Genomic DNA, 22638 nt, shown 5'->3' with positions numbered 1-22638 from the left:
TATACTTTCTTCTTTCTTTCTTTCATTTTTTAAAAGATTTATTTATTATATGTAAGTACACTGTAGCTGTCTTCAGACACACCAGAAGAGGGCATCAGATCCTACTACAGATGGTTGTGAGCCACCATGTGGTTGCTAGGAATTGAACTCAGGACCTCTGGAAGAGCAGTCAGTGCTCTTAACCACTGAGCCATCTCTCCAGCCCCTCTTTCTTTCATTTTTTAAAAGATTTATTTATTATATGTAAGTACACTGTAGCTGTCTTCAGACACACCAGAAGAGGGCATCTGATCTCTTTACAGATGGTTGTGAGCCACCATGTGGTTGCTGGGAATTGAACTCAGGACCTCTGGAAGAGCAGTCAGTGCTCTTAACCACTGAGCCAGATCTCCAGCCCTCTTTCGTTTTTTTTTAAGACAGAGTTTCTTTGTGTCACTCCGGCTGTCAAGGCTCACTCTGTAGAGCACACTGGCCTTGAATTCAGAGATCCACCTGCCTCTGCCTCCTAAGTGCTAGTATTAATGGTTTGAGCTATCACTGCCAGACTGCAATATCTTTAATAAATAAAGAGATAAAGAAGATATCTTACTAAATCTGATCATTCAATACCAGACTTTTAATAATGCTTAGCATAGATTTTAATGGTAGCACTTATACTTGTCAGCCCTTTTTTTTCTCCTATAAAGAAATTTTATTACATTAGAAAAGTCAAAAAGGACAATACTAATTAAAATATTAAAACAGAAAGCAGTTGGTTGCACTATGAAATATGCCTATATTAAATATGTATACATGGTAATTCATGCCTTTACTTCCAGCACTCAGGAAGCAGAGGCAGGCAGATCTCTGTGTGTTCGAAGCCAGTCTGGTCTACATAGTGAGTGAATTCCAGGACAGGCTGGGCTACGAACATAACTAGACCTTATCTCAAAACAAACTTTTTAAAATTAATTATTTATGTTTCAATTTTCCACTTTTTTGATTTGTAATAATTGAAAGGTGCTTAGTTTGAGAGAAATGGTACTGTTTAATTTTTATTTTAAATAATGTTGATGCTGAAGTTTCTCAAACAAGCCCAGCTTGCCACCTTCAGGCAGCTGCAAGATTTACATAGACCATAGAGATAGAATATTAATTTTTCATCTTTCTCAAAAATCTTTAATTAGTAGTATTTTGATCTAGTGGTACCTTTGCAATTTGCTCTCTTGAAGCTTTCTCTAGCATTTATCGGAATGTTCTGGACTTCCAAGGCTTAGTTCATTTGTAGTTCATTTGTCATTAGCTACAAAAAGCTTCCCCATCATTTTAGCTCCATTGTGTTCCTCAGAATGGCTTCAGGATACTATGTATTTTCTACACAACCACCACATGCAGGTGAGCCACCTTACCCATCCCTTGATCACTTTTAAATGAGAAGAATACATCTGAGGACACCTTGTTTTCTTGAATCCCTTCTGCTAGATCTTTTCCAACAGCATTGAACATTCCTGTGCTAGCCCACTTAACAGTTCTTTGTCCTTTCTCCCGATCCTTGTATCATTACACCTTCCTTCTCTCTGCTTTTCCCCAAGACCCTGCTGCTTCTATCAAAGAGAAGTAAGCAAGCACAGGAGGCTCTAGTTTGGTCCTTTGCTCAGGAATATCCTTGGATCTTTGCTTTTGCCTTGGTGAGAGCTGGGAAGGAAGGCCTCACTTTACCAGCCAAATCAAAAAGGGAAAGAAAAAAACAGAGAATCAGATTGATATCTAAGGATTGGAATTTGCTCCAAATGTAAATTTAAAATACTAATCTTAATGATTCTGAAAATGTGACTTCTTCGATGCCCCTAAACATGTTTAGTTATGCCCCAAATAATTTCATTGACCAAGTCTTTCTTTTTGAGTCAGGGTCTCACTATGTAGCCCCATTGGCTTGGAACTTCAAGTGTAGACCAGGCTAGCCTCAAACTACAGCGATTCTCCTCCCTCTAGATCCAAGAGCTGGGAGCAAATGTGTGTGTCACCATCCTCTGTCCCAGCCTTTTCCTAACCATCATACATACCCTGAGCTTATGGTGTCTTCACCACGTGTTCTCTCTCCCTTTCACTTTTCTTTATCCATTCAAACCAGTGATCCACAAGCTCATCAAGGACATTCTGTTTGTGTTGTAATTCTCTTCCCATCCATGTACAGTACGGATTCTGTCTGCTTTTCTTTATGTGACCAAAACAATTCTTACTTTAATAAGATTAGTGAGTAAAAAGAATCTATGTGCTGTGATACTAAGGTTCGGTCTTTCTGTGAGCCAAGAGCCATCACAGTCTGTCCTGGGGTCTCTGACATTATCGTGTGTCTAGTGTTTGTAACTCTGCTTATTATTATATAAACAACACATGATATCTTTGATTCATATATTGGCTTTACTTCACAATATCTTATTTATTATTGTGTGTGAGAGTGTGTCCAGTGAGCATGTGGGTAGGGTGGTGGGTTAAGTGTGCACATGTACCGCACGATGTAGTCCAGTGGGTAATAATTGATGGGCCATTTATCCATCACAGCAGGGACCCTATATTTTGCTTTCTTTCTCAAAGATGATGTAATCACGTTATTTCATTGTTTTGAAAGTCTTTACAGTTGAGACCCTGATATTCAGAACTAGTTTGCTTGGAATCAAGAACATTTTGGAAGCCTGCTCATTGAAACAACAGCAGCAAGGTGCAACCCATAATCCTTATCACTTGTAATCTCTCTTCCAATTCAGAGGTAACTAGACATAGATTCTATTTTGGGGAGCCTTACTTTTTTTGTTTTCAAAATTCAGCCCACACATTTTCCATTTTTATTCTGCGTTTGTGTTCTGTTTGATATTGTAATCTAATCTTAATGATTCTTAAAATGTGGCCACTTCAATAGCCGGGTTACAATGCCCTTAAACGTGCTCAGTTACACCCTAAGTAATTTAATGGACCAAGTCCTTCTTTTTGAGTCAGGGTCTCGCTATGTATCCCTGTTGGCTTGGAGCGTAAACTTGAAGTGTAGACTGGGCTAGCCTCAAACTCACAGTGATCCTCCTCCCTCTGCTTGCATTCTAAGCTCAATGGTCTGGAAACACTAGTCATATCCATAGGTCATTAATAGTAACATATTCTGCATGGCCTTGGCTGGGGAAAGAGCAGTGCTGCCATCTGGGCTCCTTGACTTTATTTTCCTTCCTGCTTGGCTTCCAGTTTTACTCTGGATATTTTACTAAGTGGTTCTCAAAGAATGGAGTCAACTCTTAGAGTTACAACCACTGAAAGAAACTCCTCATTTAGATAATTCCACTTCTCATTCCAGTATTGGATTCATATGTTTCAGAAATTTCTCACTCATGAAAACCAGAGAATAGCAGCCTTTAATCCTATTGCCCTGGGCAGGTGAATCTCTGGCAGTTCAAAGCTAACCTGACCTTATGTACTGAGTTTCAGGCCACCCAGGACTATAGAGTGATATATAGTGAGACTTTGTCCAAAACTGTATATATCCCAATACTTTATCTTAATCATCCGAATACAAATTACTTAGTAAATGGTCACAATTATAGATTTTAAATGATTCTGCTGATTTTCTAAGGAAGTGATTTTGTGAAATAGCTGGTCTATGGCTCAGATACAGAGGTCACTGATATCTTCATGGTCTTACTACAATTGTATGCTTTGATCTCTTCTAACATAATAGTTTGAATTACTAATAGAGCTCAGAAGGTTCAGAGATGGTTCTAATGTTTTGGTGAAATCTAACCATTCTCCTATTACTAGGGGCTATTGCTGGAGTGCCCCAGCTATTAGAAAGTTACACCTTTTCTGCTATCATTTGAAATCTGACAAACTTGCATTAAAGGAGTTGTCAATCAGTTTCATTAAAAAGTTGTTGATACACATACATTTTAAAGCAAAGTCTTGGATTCTAACAACATCTTACATCTTTTCAACCCAAGTAAGGTCTTGGGTTGATAGGTGAACGGCAGTTTTATGTTGCCTTCCTATAAACTGTGATTAGTTTTAACAGCAGAAACTAATGAAAAGTGCAGGAAGCAAATGGACACGATGCCATCTATCCGCCATCTTAGCACTTGGATACCTGAGGCAGAAAGATCATGAGTTCCAGGGTAGCCTGAGCTACATAGTGATGAAGTGTAAGAAGCAGGTTTCTTCACATTTTGTTACAACTGACTCAACTTATACAATCAGCCGGTATTATCATTGAAGGACTGGTCCAAGATCCTCCCCACCGCTCTCCCTCCCTCCTCCCCTCTTTTCTTCTCCTCTCTTCCTCTCTCCTCCCCCTCTTCTTTCTCCCTCTCCCCTTTATTCACTTCCTCTTCTGAGACAGGATCTATTTCTCAGAATTATGTCAGTGGTAACCTGGAACTCATAGTAATTCTTCTGCCTCTACCTCTGGTGTTGGAACCATGGGTACAAGTCACCACATTCAGCTTTGATCAAGTTTATGTGTTGTTCTGGGTATGGCATCCCAGGGCCTCCCATATAGTAGATAAGTATTCTACCACTGAACTATATATACTCCAAGTCCCCAGTGTTAAAGGTATATTGGGGACTTAGTGTATAGTTCAGTGGTAGAATAAATAAACAACCCCACCTCAGATAGTGTGTACCTGTAGAATTTTCAGCAGTTGTGTTTCCGAAGGAACGTACTTCCATTAGAAGTCAGCTTATTTTAAAACAGACGGTATTCATTCATGTATTCTATTACCCACCTTGAGTCACAGCTTCCGTTGGGTGTACACTGAATAGTGTTTGTAAAGTCTAACTCTTGTGGGCCTTCCCAGCCTCTAGGAGGGTATGGAAATATGCAAATAGATGTAAATGAAGGGCTTCCCGAAGGGAGTGAAACAGCATGGGAATCTAAGCTTTGAAAACTGCAGAACTACTAGTTGGCGGGCAACTCAGAAGCCATGTGTCTTGATAGGGAGATAGGTAGAGAGTTGCCCAAGGTCGCATTGTAGGATGGCTTCGGCTCCTGGGAAAGGGTCATTTCAACTGGTGTGTCTGGAGATAGACAAGACTTGGGATGCTATAGCACCTAAGGGACGTATTGCTCTGCCATATTTCACACCAGAAAAATCCTGAACTGGCCTTTAGGTGTTCAGGTGTGACTTCGCGGCTGATGGAGGCACGTGGCAGTGGGCGGGACTCCTCGGGGGTGGGGCCTCGGACCCCCAGGAGCGCGGGTCCGTGCGCGTCCAAGCAGACGCCGCCACGTCATCGAGCTGCTTCCCCACCCCTCGCAGCCAGTCGCACGCGCGGAAGTAAACACCCCAACGTCATCAGGGCGCGCCCTCGCTTTTCCCCTCCCATCTCCTCGGCTCCGTGGACGTGTTCGCTTCTTCTCCGGACCGGGTCTATGTCCCGGTTTCCCGCCGTCGCGGGCAGGGCGCCAAGGCGGCAGGAGGAGGGCGAGCGGCCAGTAGAGCTCCAGGAAGAGCGGCCGTCAGCTGTTCGCATCGCTGACAGAGGTGCGGTCCGCGGGACGCTGTGGGAGCCGGCGGGAGTTATTTGCGGGGTGAAAAGTGTATTTGTGGGTGTCAGAGGAGGTGGGGAGGAAGCTTAGGTGTTCTTTTGGTCTTTTAAGCCAGACGGCGAACTTTGCGTCCAGTGAGCACTTTGGCTTAGAGGGGGGCGGTCCCAAACCCAAGTTGGGTGAGAACCTCGCTGGGGGGCAAGAAAGTGGACCCCAACGCCCAAATGCCTTCTGCTGTTCTACAGCCTCATAAAGCCTTTGTTCTCTACCCGTTCATCCCCCTCCCCTTCGTCGGGCCGCCAGCCTGCCTTTGGGTACGATATGAAGGGAGCCCGTTTCCAGGAGCCAGTTTCCATGGTTACCCACCACTTGGCCTTCTGGGATATCAGTCACTCTGAACAGGGACCTAACTTGAACTGTGAATCAGAAGCAAATACAGGTGGCTTCTTATTCTTCTCAGAGTTGTTCCGCTGTGCTCAGGTTTTTGGTCTATTGTTTAATAAAATTGAGTTTAGTACTTCTAGATAGGTATGCATACATACACATTGCCTTGTGCTAGACTGACTTTGTCAAGTACGTTGAGTTACTCATCAACAATGTTGAAGTTGTTTGATTTTGCCAAAAAGTTATTCTGAGTTTATAAACTTTCACGTGATTTGTATATGGTTGACATAACTTAAAAGTCATAGAGTGACCCTTGATTACTGCAAGTTCTTCTTTCAGGACCGAGGCATTATCAGAGAGATCTTAGGTGTTTCAATCACATAATTATTTTTGTGTTGTTACAGAAGAGAAAGGATGCACATCACAGGAGGGAGGAACAACTCCAACGTTTCCTATTCAGAAACAAAGAAAAAAGCTCATTCAAGCTGTGAGGGACAATTCGTTCCTCATCGTTACTGGAAATACAGGAAGTGGTAAAACAACTCAACTCCCTAAATACCTTTATGAAGCAGGTAATTTTATTCTCGGATAAAACTGGAGGCACTAAAGAGAGAAAACTTCTTTAAGGTTTATTAAAGGACTGTGGTGTGCAAATGCCCATTGCTGCTTTGCTTTTCCAGAACCACCTCCCTATGTCTCCTTGTCTTTCTGGATTTATTTCAGGTTCTGGAATTGTTTGGGTAACATTTTAAATTACAATGATAATAATAATAGTAATAATAATAGTAAACGAAGAAGGCCGATCATGGTGACACACACTTGATCCCAGCACTTGGTAGGCAGAGTCAGGAGCATCTCTGAGTTTTGAAGCCAATATGGTGTACTTAGTGAGTTCCAAGCCAGCTTTGGTTATATGATAAGGTGGAGAAATAAAAGGATGTTATTTTTCTTTTTTAAGATAAAGTTATCTTGGGCTGGAGAGATGGCTCAGTGGTTAAGAGCACTGACTGCTTTTCCAGAGGTCCTGAGTTCAAATCCCAGCAACCACATGGTGGTTCACAACCATCTGTAATAAGATCTGATGCCCTCTTCTGGTGTGTCTGAAGACAGCTACAGTGTACTCATGCATAAAATAAATGAATAAATCTTTAAAAAAAAAAAGTTATCTTGTTAGCCAGTGAGAACTGAAGCAATTGTGAAGCAGAAAGGATAGTTGATCTCTGTTGCTGATATATGTTTGTTATTGGTAGTGGTTTTTTGAGACACGGTTTCTCAGTGTAGCCCTGGCTGTCTTGGAACTCACTCTGTAGACCAGGCTGGCCTGGAACTCAGAGATGTCCCTGCCTCTGCCTCTTGAGTGCTGTGATTAAAGGTGTGTGCCACCACTGCCCTGCTGTTGCTGACATTTTATTTATTCTTCCTCTAGACCTTTATTAGGCAAATATTCTCAGATTCTACTAGAATCAAGCTAACAAATAAAGTGTCTCATCAGTGTGACAGCGTTCTCTTTCATAAGTTCGGAAAGAGAAAATTATTTTGTATATGATTCATATCAAAATAAAAGTTAATTTTGGGGGTGCTAGAGAGGTGGCTCGGCAGATGAAGGCTCTTGCTGCTTTTCCAGAGGACCAGAGTTTTGTTCCCAGCACCTACGTTGGCAGTTCATAACCACCTAAAACTCTAGTTCGAGGGAATCTGTCACCCTCTACTGGACTCCCGGGGACCTGAATGTACACATTCAAGTACAGAGATATACCCACTATACATAAATAAAAACATATCGTTTGAATTTTCAAATTTTCTTTTTTTTTTTTCCTTTTTCTTTCTAAGACAAGGTTTCCCTGTATAGCCCTGGCTATCTTGGAACTCAGAGAGCCACCTGCCTGTGATTCCTGAGTTCTGGGTTTAAGGTGTGTGTTACCATTGCCTGGGGAAATTTTAAGTCTTTTTGAGAATGGCCTATGTATGCTGTTTAAGCCTCCGTCATGCCTTGCCCTCATAGTAAGTTCGTCTGATGCATCTATCCATCCTAATGATGATCTGTTAAGACATACCGTTATTTTACATGCCATTAAGAAAGAAAGTGCTGGGCTGGAGAGATGGCTCAGCGGTTAAGAGCACCGACTGCTCTTCCAGAGGTCCTGAGTTCAAATCCCAGCAACCACATGGTGGCTCACAACCATCTGTAGTAGGATCTGATGCCCTCTTCTGGTGTGTCTGAAGACAGCTACACTGTACTCATATACAAAATAAATAAATAAATAAATAAATCCTAAAAAAAAAAAAAAAGAAAGAAAGAATGTGCTACCCATGGTATAATATAGCTCCATTTGCAGAGATGTTAAAATGGTTAAAATGTCTGCAAACTTATATGCAAAAGTGGTATATTTAAATCCAATTTTACTTCTATGGCAAAGAAAAGTTTAGGAAGTGTGTGGAGTTTTTTGCACTTCAGTTTTACTGTTCTTCCCTTAGGCCAGGTGCAGTACTTAGGCCCGTAGTACTAGCTACTTGGGAGGCAGAGCCAAGAAGATGAATAGAGCCTAGGAGTTTGAAGCCGATATGGTAGACAAATGGGATCATGTCAAAAAGGAAAACAAACCAAAAACCAAACTTACAGAATCCTTGGCTTATTCTTTAAATGCTTTTAAAATTTGAAAAATAAAAACCTCAAACCCAATTAACATGTATATTTAGAATGGCTATGGTTTTCCTTTTAATTGCCTTTTATATACTATCTATATGTGTGAATATAGGCACGTATGGGACACTGTGCATGTAGAGGTTAGAGAATAACTTTAGGAAGTAGGATCTCTCCTGCCAATATAGGATCTGGGGTGGAACTCAGGTCATCAGGTTAGCATGTTTACCCACTGACATCTCTTTCTGGCCTATGAATGTGCATTTCTATTTTAAATTAATAGTAAGATTGTTTTGATGCAAGTTACTGCAGTATGTTACTAATCTGTAGGGTTTTCTTTTAGAAACATATCATTTGTATTGATTGACCAGGAACAGTTTTAACTTTAGTTCAGTAGGAAGAAACAATTGCTAATTAAACTTTGTGTTTCTATTTCTGGCTTTAATAGGGTTTTCACAGCATGGTATGATTGGTGTAACTCAGCCACGGAAAGTCGCTGCCATATCAGTTGCTCAGAGGGTTGCTGAAGAAATGAAATGCACTTTGGGATCTAAAGTTGGATACCAAGTTCGTTTTGATGATTGCAGCTCCAAGGTATAAACATTTGCGAGTGTACATTTAAAATACACTCACACCCCAGCCCATCCGTGTGTCTGTGATCTTGTAGATGCACATATGCGTTGAGCCAGAGGACAACTTTGAGTGCTGTCCTCCAAGTGCCATGTATGCGAGTTGTTGTCTGTTTTTTGTTTTTGAGGTAAGGTCTCTCACTGCCTAGAACTCCCCAAGTAGACTTGCTCCTTCATAAAAAGAAAAAAACAATGTAAAGGAGTTGAGGGAACAGGACATGGCCTGGGGAGATAGCTCAGTTGGTAAAGTACCTGCCTGGCAAGCATGAGGTCCTGAGTTCAATCCCCAGAGTCCACATACAGTAGTTTAGTTTGTTTGTGTGTTTTGTTTTGTTTTGCTTCACTTTTTATGAACGTAAGTATTTTGTCTGCTAGAGTCTTTGTACACCATGCTTGGTACTCAAGGAGTTTATAAAAGGATCCCAGATACCCTAGAACTAGAATTACAGATGGTTGTAAGCTATCATGTAGGTGCTGGGAAATGAATCCTTGTTCTCTGTGAAAAAGCAGAAAATGTTCTTAACCAACTACTAAGGCATCTCTCTAGCCCCTAGAATTAATTTTTGTTGCATATTGATAAGGCTTTGTCTTAGGTACCTGATTCTTTATTTCTCCATCCTCAGCTAGTTTATGTATTATTAGATGATGTTGGTCTTAGGGTTTTACTACTGTGAACAGACATCATGACCAAGTCAACTCTTATAAAGACCACATTTAATTGGGGCTGGCTTATAGGTTCAAAGATTCAGTCCAGCATGACAGCACCTAGGCAAACACAGGACTGGAGGAGCTGAGAGTTCCTCTTGTTCAGAAGGCAGCTAGGAGAAGACTGACTTCAGGGAGCTAGGATGAGGGTCTTAAAACCCATACCCACAGTGACACATCTACTCCAACAAGTTCACACCTCCAAGTAGTGCCATTCCTTGAACCAAGTATATTCAAACCATGACAATGCTAATGGTTTTTTTCCTTTTTAAAGATTTATATATTTTATTTATATGAGTACACTGTAGCTGTTTTCAGACACACCAGTGGATGGCATTGGATCCCGTTACAAATAGTTGTGAGCCACCATGTGGTTGCTGGAATTTGAACTTAGGACCACTGGAAGAACAGTCAGTGTTCTTAACCACTGAGCCATCTCTCCAGCCCAATGTTTATTTTTTTTAAAATACTTTTTTTTTTTAAATCATAGGTTCCGTAACATGTTGAATTTAAAAAAAAAAAAAAAAATGGAGAGATGGCTCGGTAGTTAAGAATACTTGTTACTCTTGCAAAGGACCTGGGTTCAGTTCCCAGCATTCATATAATGGCTCACAACCATCCATGACCCCAGTTCCAGGGAATCCACCAGGCATACACGGTACACATAAACTTATACAAACAAAATACTCATATACAGAAAGTAAATAAATAGATTTTAAAGACATATTTATTACTTTAAAAGTCCATTTTATATATGGGTATTTTTGTCTGCATGTATGTTGTGTACCACATGCATGCCTGGTGTCTGAGAACGCCAGAAAAGGGCATTGGAGTTCCTAGGATTGGAATTAATAATTGGTTGTGAGCTGCCATGTGGGTGCTGGGAACCAAAGCAGGCCCCTCTGCAAGAGCAGCCAGTGCCAGTAAACAGTGCTCCATCTCCTCCACCTCAGTGTTGGTTGCATTCATATTTAAACTTTATTTTGTTGTAATAAATGTACATAATAACAATATAAACTTTACCATTTTAACCATTTTAAGTGCACAATGCTATATTGTCAGATATAGTCACAGTTTACAGTGTTGTGTAGCTATCACTGTTAATTAAATCTCGAATAGAAACTGTGTATTCAGTCCTTACAGGCCTGATCTCTCTCTATGAAGATGCCTAGTCAACGTATCCAAGTGGAATGACAGTAGTTTTATCTTGTGTCTTTTGCATAACACTTAGCTGTTTTCAGAGTCTCTCGAGTGTATTGGTTTGGTTTTCTTTCTTTTTTTTTTTTAAAGATTTATTTATTATATGTAAGTACACTGTAGCTGTCTTCAGACACACGAGAAGAGGGCATCAGATCCCTTTACAGATGGTTGTGAACCACCATGTCGTTGCTGGGATTTGAACTCAGGACCTCTGGAAGAACAGTCAGTGCTCTTAACCACTGAGCCAGATTTCCAGCCCTGGTTTGGTTTTCTTTACTGTGATAAAACACCAGCCAAAACTAACTTGGGGAGGAAAGAGTTTATTTGTCCTATAGGTTACAGAACATCTTTCCATGACTAGCTTGCTTTCCATGGCTTCCTCAGTTTTCTTTCTCATAGAACTACCTAGGACCATGTGTCCTAGGAGGGTACTGTTCCATCAATCATTAATCAAGAAAATGCCCATAGTCATGCCCAGAAGCTAATCTTTGAAGACAGTTTCTCAGTTGAGGATCCTGCTTTCCAGGTGGCTGTAGTTCATATCAAGTTGACAAAAATTAGCCAGTATATTCAGTGTGTTGTGTCTTAATGTTCTTGAAGTCAGTGGATAACTTGACAACTTAATAACAAAGCCAGCAAAGTTTTTATTTTAGTTTGCTTGCCGTGCCACAGATAGAGCCTAGGGCGTGTGCATGCTAGAGAATGCAAGCCCTCTGCCGTTGAAGTATCCCTGTTATCTGTAAGTATTTGTCTTGCTACATTCCATGCATCTTTGTATCTTTTCATTGGCAATTTGTTCTATCTCAGGATACTCCTTTGTTCCTGACTGTATAAGTGACCAGCCATCCTTGTCACACAGTTTTACGTTCTCTTTTATGTAGGTCTTTGTGATTTGATCTATGCATTTGGGAATAGAGACTTAGTTGAATCATGTCAAAGTTTTGTGATGCTTCAAGTTGATGTCCTCTGCTTTTATACATCAGGAAACAGCAATCAAATACATGACTGATGGGTGTTTACTCAAACATATTTTGGGAGATCCAAATCTTAACAAATTCAGTGTCATTATTTTGGATGAAGCCCATGAAAGAACTTTAACTACAGTGAGTATTTTGTTTGTTTTTAATTAATGAGAAGTTTGTTTGAGGTAGCTTTTTCCTGTATGGAGAATTGTCTTCTCTTACATTTTAATCTGTTGAACTACAAATCTCTTGATTATAATAGCAGTCTATTTTAAATAGTTCAGGACTGGCATGGTGGCATAAACCTTAAACCCCAGTGTTCAGGAGGCAGAGGTAGGCAGATCTTTAAGAGTTTGAGGCCAGTGTCTATAGAGGAATTCCATGCCAGCCCATGCTACATAGTGATTTTCTCAATAAAAATAGGTTACGTGGTCTGGGGATGTAGCTAAGTTGGTAGAGTGCCTGCCTAGCATGTGAAAAGCCCTGGGTGTGATCCTCCACATCACAAAGATAGGTCTGGTCAGGCGGTACACGCCTTTAGTTCCTGTATTCTTGAAATGGAAGCAGGAGGATTAGAAGTTCAAGGTCCTCCTTCTTGACTATGTGTTAGTTTCAGACCAGCCCTGGACTACTTGAAACTCTCTCAAAAATAAATATTCCTAGTACTCAGGAAACAGAGGCAGGCAGATCTCTGTGAGTTGAGGGCTAGCCTTGTTTACTTAGTGAGTTCTAAGTCAAACTGATCTAAATAATAAGACCAAGCTTCAAAGATAGGTAGGTAGGTAGGTAGATAGATAGATAGCTTCAAAGATAGGTAGGTAGGTAGGTAGGTAGATAGATAGATAGATAGATAGATAGATAGATAGATCAAATAAATGAAATAATAGAATGCTAGCATTTGTGGCTTACTAGCTTTTCCTTTCAGGATATCTTATTTGGTTTACTGAAGAAGCTGTTTCAGGATAAGTCTCCTAACAGGAAAGAACATTTAAAGGTGGTGGTGATGTCAGCAACTATGGAGCTAGCCAAGCTCTCTGCATTCTTTGGAAATTGCCCCATATTTGATATACCTGGAAGACTCTATCCAGTCAGAGAGAAATTCTGCAATTTGATTGGCCCACGAGACAGAGAAAATACTGCATATATTCAAGCGGTATTGTATTACCTTGCAATCTTTTATCTTTTGTGTGTGAGATTTCATTTACTTGAATAATTTGGTAATTTATGTTTTTATAAATTTCATTTATTATAGTGTATGTATAATGTGTTGGGGGGATGTTCACATATGCAATGGCATGCAGATAAAGGTCAGATGACAGCTCTGTAGCCTTTGTTGTCTCCTTCTACCTTTATGTGGGTTCTAGAGATTAAATCAAGTCATCAAACTTAAGTGGCAAGCGCCTTACCCAGTGAGCCACCTGGCTGCCCTTTTTTGTTGTATATTATCAGTAGCCTTAATGAATGCTAAGACTTCTTGGGAACCTGACTGAAATTTTTTTGTGTGTGGAGCAATGGGATATGGTAGTTGAGGAACGAGTATGTTTACCTGTATATCATTTTTATATGGTTTTTTTCGTTTGTTTGCTTCCTTTAGATTGTGAAAGTGACCATGGATATTCATTTGAATGAAATGGCTGGAGACATCTTAGTTTTTCTGACTGGTGAGCATTCCCTACTAGGTTTAATAATGTCTGCTATTTGTAAGCCCAATGTAGTTGTGGATGCTGCTAACATTAGAGCTCTGGAGTGTGAGGCAGGATTACTGCAAGTTCTAGGATAGATAGGGTTATGTAGTTCAAGATTAGCCTGGGCTGTATGATAAGATGTTGTTCAAAAACAAGAAGGAACAACAACAAATAACCTTCAATAGATCAATAAATAAATAAGTAAAGAAAATGATTTTGTGGTTTTTGAGACAAGGTCTTTCTCTCTTTTTTTTTTTTAAATATTTATTCATTTATTATATATAAGTACACTGTAGCTGTCTTCAGGTACACCAGAAGAGGGCTTCGGATCTCTTTACAGATGGTTGTGAGCCACCATGTGGTTGCTGGGAATTGAACTCAGGACCTCTGGAAGAGCAGTCAGTGCTCTTAACCGCTGAGCCATCTCTCCAGTCCTAACAAGGTCTTTCTTGATATATTGCTCAGGCTGTTCTGAGAGAACATGAACACACCACTGTGCCTGGCTAATGTCTTCCTTTTGTATTCAGGAATTATGGCACCAGTGTAGACTGCAGCTTTTCGTAGGATGTGTGGACTCTGTAGCTGTTGCCTTATCTTTTTATGATTCTCTGTTAGATAACAGGTACACAGAATGTCAGGATCACCAGTAAGCACATGGGATCCACACTGCCCTTTCACAGAAAGAAATTAATTCTGCAAAATGCGTTTGTTTGTTTTGTTTTGTTTTGATCTTTTGCCTACTGCATACAGAGCTCTAACTTGACTAAGTCAACGTGGTTCTGAATAATTAATTCTGTTATTCAAATGGGATCCCAACTGTCATTTCTTGAAGTGGTGACATGGCAGTATTGATAAAGTGTAGAATCCATGCATTGCAGACAAGCTTGGAGAAGCTTCGTGGTAGGGCGTCAAAAATAGAAGAGTTACATTCGAGAGTAGTGAACCTTTGTAACTAGCTGCTTCTGAGCAGGATAAATCATTTCATTGCTGATAATCTGAAGTAAGACATTGAAACTATGTCTTGCCTTTTGGAAGTAAAATTCAAGTTTTTTAATTGTACCTGGAGTCAGTATTTCCTGTATTAGTTTCCTTTGTGTGTGAGTAGTTAAGTCCTCCTGAAGCTTGGTATTAACAGCATGAAGGCTTGAAGATGATAAACACTTTGGTTTGTTTAGAAATCAGGAACATGCTTCTGCTTAAATTTTGTTGTTGAGGTTGGGCATATCCTACATGCTCTTCTTCTTTAGATCAAAAGAATGATTTAGAATAACCTTAAACTAACTTTAAGTTGGACATTAAAATGATCTTTAAAATTTGCAGTTCAATTCCCCAAGTTTTCTAACGTCTCCTCTCAGGCCAGTTTGAGATAGAGAAGAGCTGTGAGCTGCTTTTTCAGATGGCGGAGTCTGTTGACTATGATTACGATGTGCAAGACACCACGCTCGATGGCTTGTTGATCCTGCCCTGTTATGGCTCTATGACAACAGGTAATTCCTTACTAGGAAAGAAGACATGACTGGCTGGTAAAGAGGTTTTTTAAATGACTTCTTTTTTCTGTACATGTATTTGTGTGTGTCAGTGTGAATATGTGTACAGCTTGGGGGGGCAGCTAGGCTAGCAGGGGTAATTGTGTACCTCAGCACTGTAGTTACAGACAGTTGGGAATTGCTTAGTATGTATGAGTATTGGGAACAGAACTCTGGTCTATTCAAGAGATGTCTCTCTCTGTGTCCCTTTCCCTACCCCCCTTTCTCCCCCCCCATGTGAGTGTGAGTGTGTGTGTGTGTGTGTGTGTGTGTGTGTGTGTGTGTGTGTGAGAGAGAGAGAGAGAGAGAGAGAGATGAATTAGTCTGTGCTCTACTAATTTGTTTTCCATGGTTTAATTTGCCATCGAGCTCCGGTGGTAAACATACTTTCCAAAAGCATACTTCTGGTTCCACCATGACTGCAGATAGGATCATCTTTATTTCTGAGTATATGTGATTTTCTGTGTTCACATATATATCTACATGGTGGAGTTATAGGACTGGGTGTGATATAGCTATCATTAGAGGTGTGGGGTTAAGTTTTCTTTTGAGTGCCATCATGGGTAAGCTATTGCTGACCCATTATGAGCATAATTCTTATAGTAGTTTTAGCAGTGCAAAGTGGCATTGAGATGAAAATGATGAAATATGGAGTAAAGTTCTAGGAGGTTAGATGAGGAAGAGAGAGACCCCAGATGCCTGGGATCTGCCCTTCCTTTAAAGATTTTTCTTAAAGATTGATTTTTATTATTTTCAATTATGAATATGTCTGCGTGTGGGTATTTGCACATTTTTGCTGGTGCCTGCAGAGGCATTGTCCACCTGACTTGTAGTTGCAAGCAGTCCGTTGTGAGAAGAGTGTGTGCCCTCCCAACACGCTGCATCTCCGCAGCCTGTGGGTCTTTCAGCTGCTTTCAGTCAGGTTGCTGCACCACTGCACCTCTTCTTCGTGCTGTTGTTTCTGTGGGTATTGGGGATACTTTTATAACCTTATTTCTTTGCATTCTTGTCATGGTTTGGTGACACAAAAGCTTCACTTGAGAATAAGGAGATGGAGAAGCATTTCTTGGTTGCATCTTATCGAAGAGATTTTTCCCCTGGCCCATAGCTGGGTTGGATGAATAGGTAAAACTAATGAGAGGATGCTGTGAGGCAGGATCTTCTTTTTTTGTTTTTTTCGGAGCTGCGGACCGAACCCAGGGCCTTGCGCTTGCTAGGCAAGCGCTCTACCACTGAGCTAAATCCCCAACCCGTGAGGCAGGATCTTATTATGTATCCTAGGTTGGTCTTGAGTTGGTGTCCTCTGACACTCTCCTGAGTATTGAATTTCTATGTGTGAAATACTGTGTGCAGCTCAAGGCAGAATATTTTCTATTCGCTCTTTTTTCTACATTAGCCATGATATTATCATTAAGTGAATATCTTAAAATGTCTTCCCGATTGAAACATCTAATATTCTCATCTGTCAAATGTGGATAGGTGCTAAGCAGTCCCTTGTAAGATTACATGAACTGGCTCTTTGGCCTGGACTGTTCCTAGCAACCACTTATTACCTTAGTGAAGGCAATGTTTTTATAATTATGTGTAAATATATGTGTGTCTGTGTGGGTGTGTGCAAGTGCGAAGCTGTGCATGAGAAGGCCAGAGGAGGGTGTCAGATCCTTTGAGCTGAAGTCACAAGTTGTTGTGAGCCATCCCTTGTGGACTCTGGGAACTGACATGGGTTCTGGGATCCAAGTCTGAGTCTTCCACAAGAACAGTAAGGTCTCTTAACTTCTAAGACATTTCTCCAGTTGGATTTGAAAATCTGAAAAGTGAAACAGTTTTAGTTTTTGTTATTACAATCCAGATTATTTAAGAGGTGATAAACTAGGTGTAATGGCACACCCCTTTAAATCCAGCACTCAAGAGGCAGAAGTAGGCAGAGCTCTGAGTTTGAGGTCAGCTTGGTCTATAAGGAGGGTTCCAGGACAGTAGGACAGCCAGGGGTACACATGAAAGAGAACGAAGTAAAGTGTGTAGGGGTTGGTGGGTAGAGGAGATGGACATGGAGGAGGTGAGAGAGGGAGATGAAATTACAACTTGTAATGAAAAGAAATGAGTTATTGTAAAGCTTGATGTCCATAAGAGCTTGTTTTAAACTAACCCTTTTCTCCACTCTGTATATATTTTAGATCAACAAAGGAGAATATTTTTGCCACCTCCACCTGGAATTAGAAAATGTGTTATATCCACCAATATTTCTGCAACATCTTTGACAATAGATGGGATCAGGTACAACTTTTAAAAGTCTTTTATTTGTTTGTATGTGTGCTACAGAGATCAGATGACAGCTTGTGGATATTGGATCTTGCCTTCCACCATGTGGGTACTAGAGTTGAATTCAGATGGCCAGACTTTCGTACAAGTGCCTTTACCCACTGGACTGTCTGGTTGGCTCAGGTTTAATAACTTTTTTGCGTTCTCTAAATGTAAGGCAATTATTCGGTTAGTCATAAATCATTACAGACTTTGCAAACCCGTGTTCTTCACTAACTCCCTTGGCCCCTGTTGATTAGTGTTTCTTAAGTGTCTTTTCAGTGTGCATACACACAGAAGCTACAGGACATTGTGTGTCCTCCTCTGTCACTCAACCTATTCCTTTTGAGACAGGGTTTTTCACTGAACCTAAGGATCCTCTTTTTCATCCAGGCTGACAGCCAACAAACCCCATTAATCTCTGTCTCCACCTGCTCTGCTAGAGTTACAGGCATGCCAGGACCATGCCTGCCTGCTCCTTACCAGGGTGCCAGATCAGAATGCCAGTCTCTCCATGATTGTATAGCAAGTGCTACAACTGCTGACCTATCTTTCCATCCTCTTTTTTTTTTTTCTTTTTTTTTTTTCGGAGCTGGGGACTGAACCCAGGGCCTTGCGCTTGCTAGGCAAGTGCTCTACCACTGAGCTAAATCTCCAACCCTCCATCCTCTTTTTAATGTTCTTAACGTATGTTCACTTTTTAAAGACAATTCGGGTCTCACTGTGTAGACCTGGCTGACCTGGAGCTCATAATGTAGACCAGGCTGGCCCCAAATTCAAATCTGCCCGTCCTTGCCTCCCAGGTGTTGTGATTAAAGGTATGCACCACCACACCTAGCTCACCTTTTATTTTTTTATAATTACTGATTGCTTTAAATGGGAACTGGAGTAGGAAATACACTCTGAATTGTGTATTCCTTATAATTATTTGATAACTTGAGGTCTTTTTTCTTAAATATAAGATGATACTTAAAATGCATCATAGATTTCAGCCAGCTGTTGTTCTGTCTTATTAGTGTGGGCCCGGCATAATCTGATGTGCCTATCTGTCCTCCAGCCCAGTTTGGTAATTTTTTCCATGTAGTGTTTATGTGGAAGTACTGTTTCTTCTCACTTCCTTGTAAAACTCAATTATACGTCTTTATTGTTTTGGATGCAATCAATAATGTAGAGCGATTTTGAGTAAAATGAGAATCACCTATGGGGTTGGGGATTTAGCTCAGTGGTAGAGCGCTGGCCTAGCAAGCACAAGGCCCTGGGTTCGGTCCCCAGCTCCGAAAAAAAAAAAAAAAAAAAAAAAAAAAAAAAAAAAAAGAGAATCACCTGCAGAGTTTATTTCTGGATTCATAGCTCACATGAGATTCTTTCAGGCTTCTGAGCCTCATCTCTTTCTAATACTTATTTTTATTCAGTATCTTTTATATCCTTAGCTAAGTCTGTCTGCCTTCCACACAAAGGCCAGACCACAGTCTTTAAGACTCAATTATATTTCTTTTGAGTGAATGAGTAAAGAGAAACTACATTTCTTTTACTTAAAAAGATGGTTAAGGGCTGGAGAGATAGCTCAGTACTTAAACACACACGCTGTTCTTCGGGAGGACCTGGGTTCAGTTCCTACCCTCCACATGACAATTGCTTGTAACTCCAGTTTCATAGGATACAGTACTCTTTCCTGGACTCTGCAGGTACCAGGGACATATGTACACAGACATGCATGCAGGCACCACACACACACACACACACACACACACACACACACACACACACACACATAGAAGACACACACAGAGACAGAGAGACAGACAGACAGAGATTTAAAAGAGTATTTGCTGTGTCTACAGGGACCTGGTTTTGATTCCTAGCAACTCAAAACCATATGACTTACAGTTCCAGGGGTTCTGATGCCATTTTCTGGCCTCTGTGGGCACTGCATTTATATGGTGCATGTGCTCCTGCACACACACATGCAAACATCTATGTGGTTAAAAAATAAAAATAGGGCTGAAGAGATGGCTCAGCAGTTATGAGCACTGACTGCTCTTCCAGAGGTCCTGAGTTCAAATCCCAGCAACCACATGGTGGCTCACAACCATGTGTAATGGGATCAGATGCCCTCTTCTGGTGTCTGAAGACAGCTACAGTGTACTTATATACATAAAAATATATAAATAATTCTTTAAAAAAATAAAAATAAGCAATGGTTTCTTATTCAGGTGAGTTGGAATGCATCTAATTCTGGCATTCAGGAGGCAGAGGCAGGAGGATTTTAAGTTTGAAGCCATACTGAGCTACATAGTTGACTTTAGAGTCCCCCTGTGCCACATAGTAAAACCTTATACCAAAAATAAAACTACAGATAAGTAAGTAAAAATTAAAAGAAAAGGGCTGGAGAGATGGCTCAGTGGTTAAGAGCACCTGACTGCTCTTCCAGAGGTCCTGAGTTCAATTCCCAGCAACCACGTGGTGGCTCACAACCATCTGTAAAGAGATCCGATGCCCTTTTCTGGCGTATCTGAAGACAGCTACAGTGTACTTATATATAATAAATAAATAAATCTTTTAAAAAAATTAAAAGAAAAAATAGTGATATTTTAAATAAAGGCGTTAGTAGAAAAGTAGAGTACATTGACTTCTTTAATTTTATGTTTCCCATACGGGCAAAGCCTTTAGAATGTTGTTTAGTGAAATGGTACACTTGCTACTTTTCCTTACTTAACTCTTTACCTGTCTAGTTCTACCTTGGCTTAAAATGGAATGCTAAAGAAGTAGATTGTGAGTCCGTTACAACAGTGAGTGTGAACCCTGTTTAATAACTTTAAAAATGGACATTTAAAATTTTAACACACTTACAGTTTTGTGTAAGTACTACCTCTGTCCGGTTTCAAAATATTTTATCACCCAAAATAAAACTCTTTACCCACTGAGCCATCTTGCTGGCTCTGAATCTTTTAGGTTTTGTTTTTTATCCTGTATATTGGTGTTTTGCCTGTGTTTGTGTCTGTGTGTCTCACGGATGCAGTGCCCATGGAGGCTAAGGTTGGATCCCCTTTGACTGGAGTTACAGGTAGTTGAACGTCCATGTGAGTGCTGGAGTTCAAACCCTAATGCTCTGTAACAGAACCGGTGTCTTCACTGGTTTGTACTTGAGAATGAAATTGCTAGATCATATGGTAATTCTATTTTAGCTTTTTGTAGAGTGGCCAAAATGTTTTCCTCATTACCACCACTATTTTGTGAAGGTCTTCCTTACCGTCAGCTTTGGATGTGGAGTCCATGGAGCCCATTTCCTGAATTTCCTTTTACATATATTTGCCTGTGTGTGTGTGTGTGTATGTGTGTGTGTGTGTGTGTGTGTGTGTGTGTGTGTGTGTGTGTGTGTGTTTTTAGGTGTGCATGTTTGCAGCCGTCAGAGGACCACTGTGTGAATTGGTTCTTGTACCATCCTGGTTCCAAAGATTGAAGTCAGGTCGTCAGGCTTGTTGGCATGTGCCTCGACTCTGAGCCACCTCACCCACCTGACTTTAAAATTTTATATTTAACGTAAATAATGCAGTAAGTGAGGTACAAAAGAGATTCTGAAGTGGTTAAAATTCACAAGTCTAGGGGCTGGAGAGATAACTAGTGGCTAAGAGCACTGCCTGCACTTGACTTGGTGACTTACAACAGTCTATAAACTTCATTTCCAGAAGAACCACTTCTTGCCTTTGCGAGCAATAGACATGCATCTGGTGCACAGTACAAAATGCACTGGAAAACACTTGTGGGGTTGGGGATTTAGCTCAGTGGTAGAGCGTTTGCCTAGCAAGTGCAAGGCCCTGGGTTCGGTCTCCAGCTCCGAAAAAAAAGAAAAAAGAAAAAAACAAACAAACAAACAAAAAAAACCCCACTTGTACATATAAAATAAAAGTAACAATTAACACCCCTAGGCTTCCTTTCTAGCATTTAACTTGCTTTCATTCTTTTAGGTATGTGGTGGATGGAGGCTTTGTGAAACAATTAAATCACAATCCGAGGTTAGGGCTGGACATCCTGGAGGTGGTTCCTATATCAAAGTAAGTCTCTTTATCTAGCTTTTCAATTTAATAACAGTTGGCTGGTTAGAATATTTCTACTTGGTTTGAACATTGGAAGTAAGTTATTTGTCAAACCCACAAAACAGTTTTGGGACTGTTTTTGCTTTCTTTTGTAGAAGTGAAGCATTACAGCGAAGTGGCCGAGCTGGCAGGACTGCCTCAGGAAAATGCTTTAGGATTTATAGTAAAGATTTTTGGAACCAGTGTATGCCTGATCATGTGATCCCAGAGATTAAGAGAACTAGTTTGACATCTGTAGTTCTGACATTAAAGTGCCTTGCCATACATGATGTCATAAGGTATGTGGGCAACCATGAACGAACTATGGATAGAATGAAAGAAGCTTGGTTATTTCTCAGAAATTGTTGTGTATTATTTGGTTTGTCCCTAAGAATTGAAACTAACATATTTCCAGGGTTGGTTCTCATGTTGGCTGCTTTTCAACTAAACCAAAAATGTTAATCCACCTAAAATAAATGAAGTATTCCAGCCATTTTAAAATATACAGTTCAAATTGTTGTTAATTGGTTCACAGTATTATATGACCATTACCACTCTCAAATTTCAGAACATTTCCACCAGCCTCAAACTGCTGTAATTTAAGTTTGAGGAATCCAGAAAGAAGTAAACATTATTTAACACTATTTGCCTTTAAGTTTTTTGAAATTTTTATTTTAAAGCTTCCATCACTTTATTGAGATTTGATCCACTGCTTATATTTATTTTTGATAGTGAGTTGGCCCCTAACAGCTGAGCCATCCCTCTAGCCCCCTTTGCTTATATTTAAACTTTGGGTTTTTTTATGCTAATGTTCTTTTGACTAACTTTAGTGACTGCTGTTTTGTTTTGTTTTGTTTTGTTTTGTTTTGTTTTGAGACAGGATTTCACTATAACTCCGGCTGTCCTATACCATGTTATATAGACCATGTTGGCCTCAGACTTACAGAAACCTGCTTGTCTCTGCCTCCTGGGTGCTGGGATTAAAAAGTGTGCACCACTGTGCCTGACTTTACCACTGTTAATTTTTAATTT

General features: G+C 40.3%; 1 protein-coding gene across 1 annotated transcript in view; it reads left to right on the top strand.

The window, feature by feature from the left end:
• Nucleotides 1-5294: 5294 nt before the first annotated feature.
• Nucleotides 5295-22638, top strand: part of Dhx40 (DEAH-box helicase 40) — a 36926-nt gene continuing 19582 nt past the window's right edge. The window contains exons 1-10 of the mRNA NM_001005873.1: nucleotides 5295-5498; nucleotides 6292-6459; nucleotides 8977-9122; nucleotides 12046-12165; nucleotides 12950-13177; nucleotides 13619-13685; nucleotides 15065-15196; nucleotides 17410-17509; nucleotides 21499-21585; nucleotides 21723-21905. Coding sequence (NP_001005873.1) covers nucleotides 5387-5498; nucleotides 6292-6459; nucleotides 8977-9122; nucleotides 12046-12165; nucleotides 12950-13177; nucleotides 13619-13685; nucleotides 15065-15196; nucleotides 17410-17509; nucleotides 21499-21585; nucleotides 21723-21905 — 1343 coding nt within the window. The 5' untranslated portion in view covers nucleotides 5295-5386. The remainder of the gene's footprint in view (nucleotides 5499-6291; nucleotides 6460-8976; nucleotides 9123-12045; nucleotides 12166-12949; nucleotides 13178-13618; nucleotides 13686-15064; nucleotides 15197-17409; nucleotides 17510-21498; nucleotides 21586-21722; nucleotides 21906-22638) is intronic.

The sequence above is a fragment of the Rattus norvegicus genome, chromosome 10 (genome assembly GCF_036323735.1).
Source record: "Rattus norvegicus strain BN/NHsdMcwi chromosome 10, GRCr8, whole genome shotgun sequence".
Taxonomy (NCBI): Eukaryota; Metazoa; Chordata; class Mammalia; order Rodentia; family Muridae; genus Rattus; species Rattus norvegicus.
This window is presented reverse-complemented; position numbering and strand designations above follow the sequence as displayed.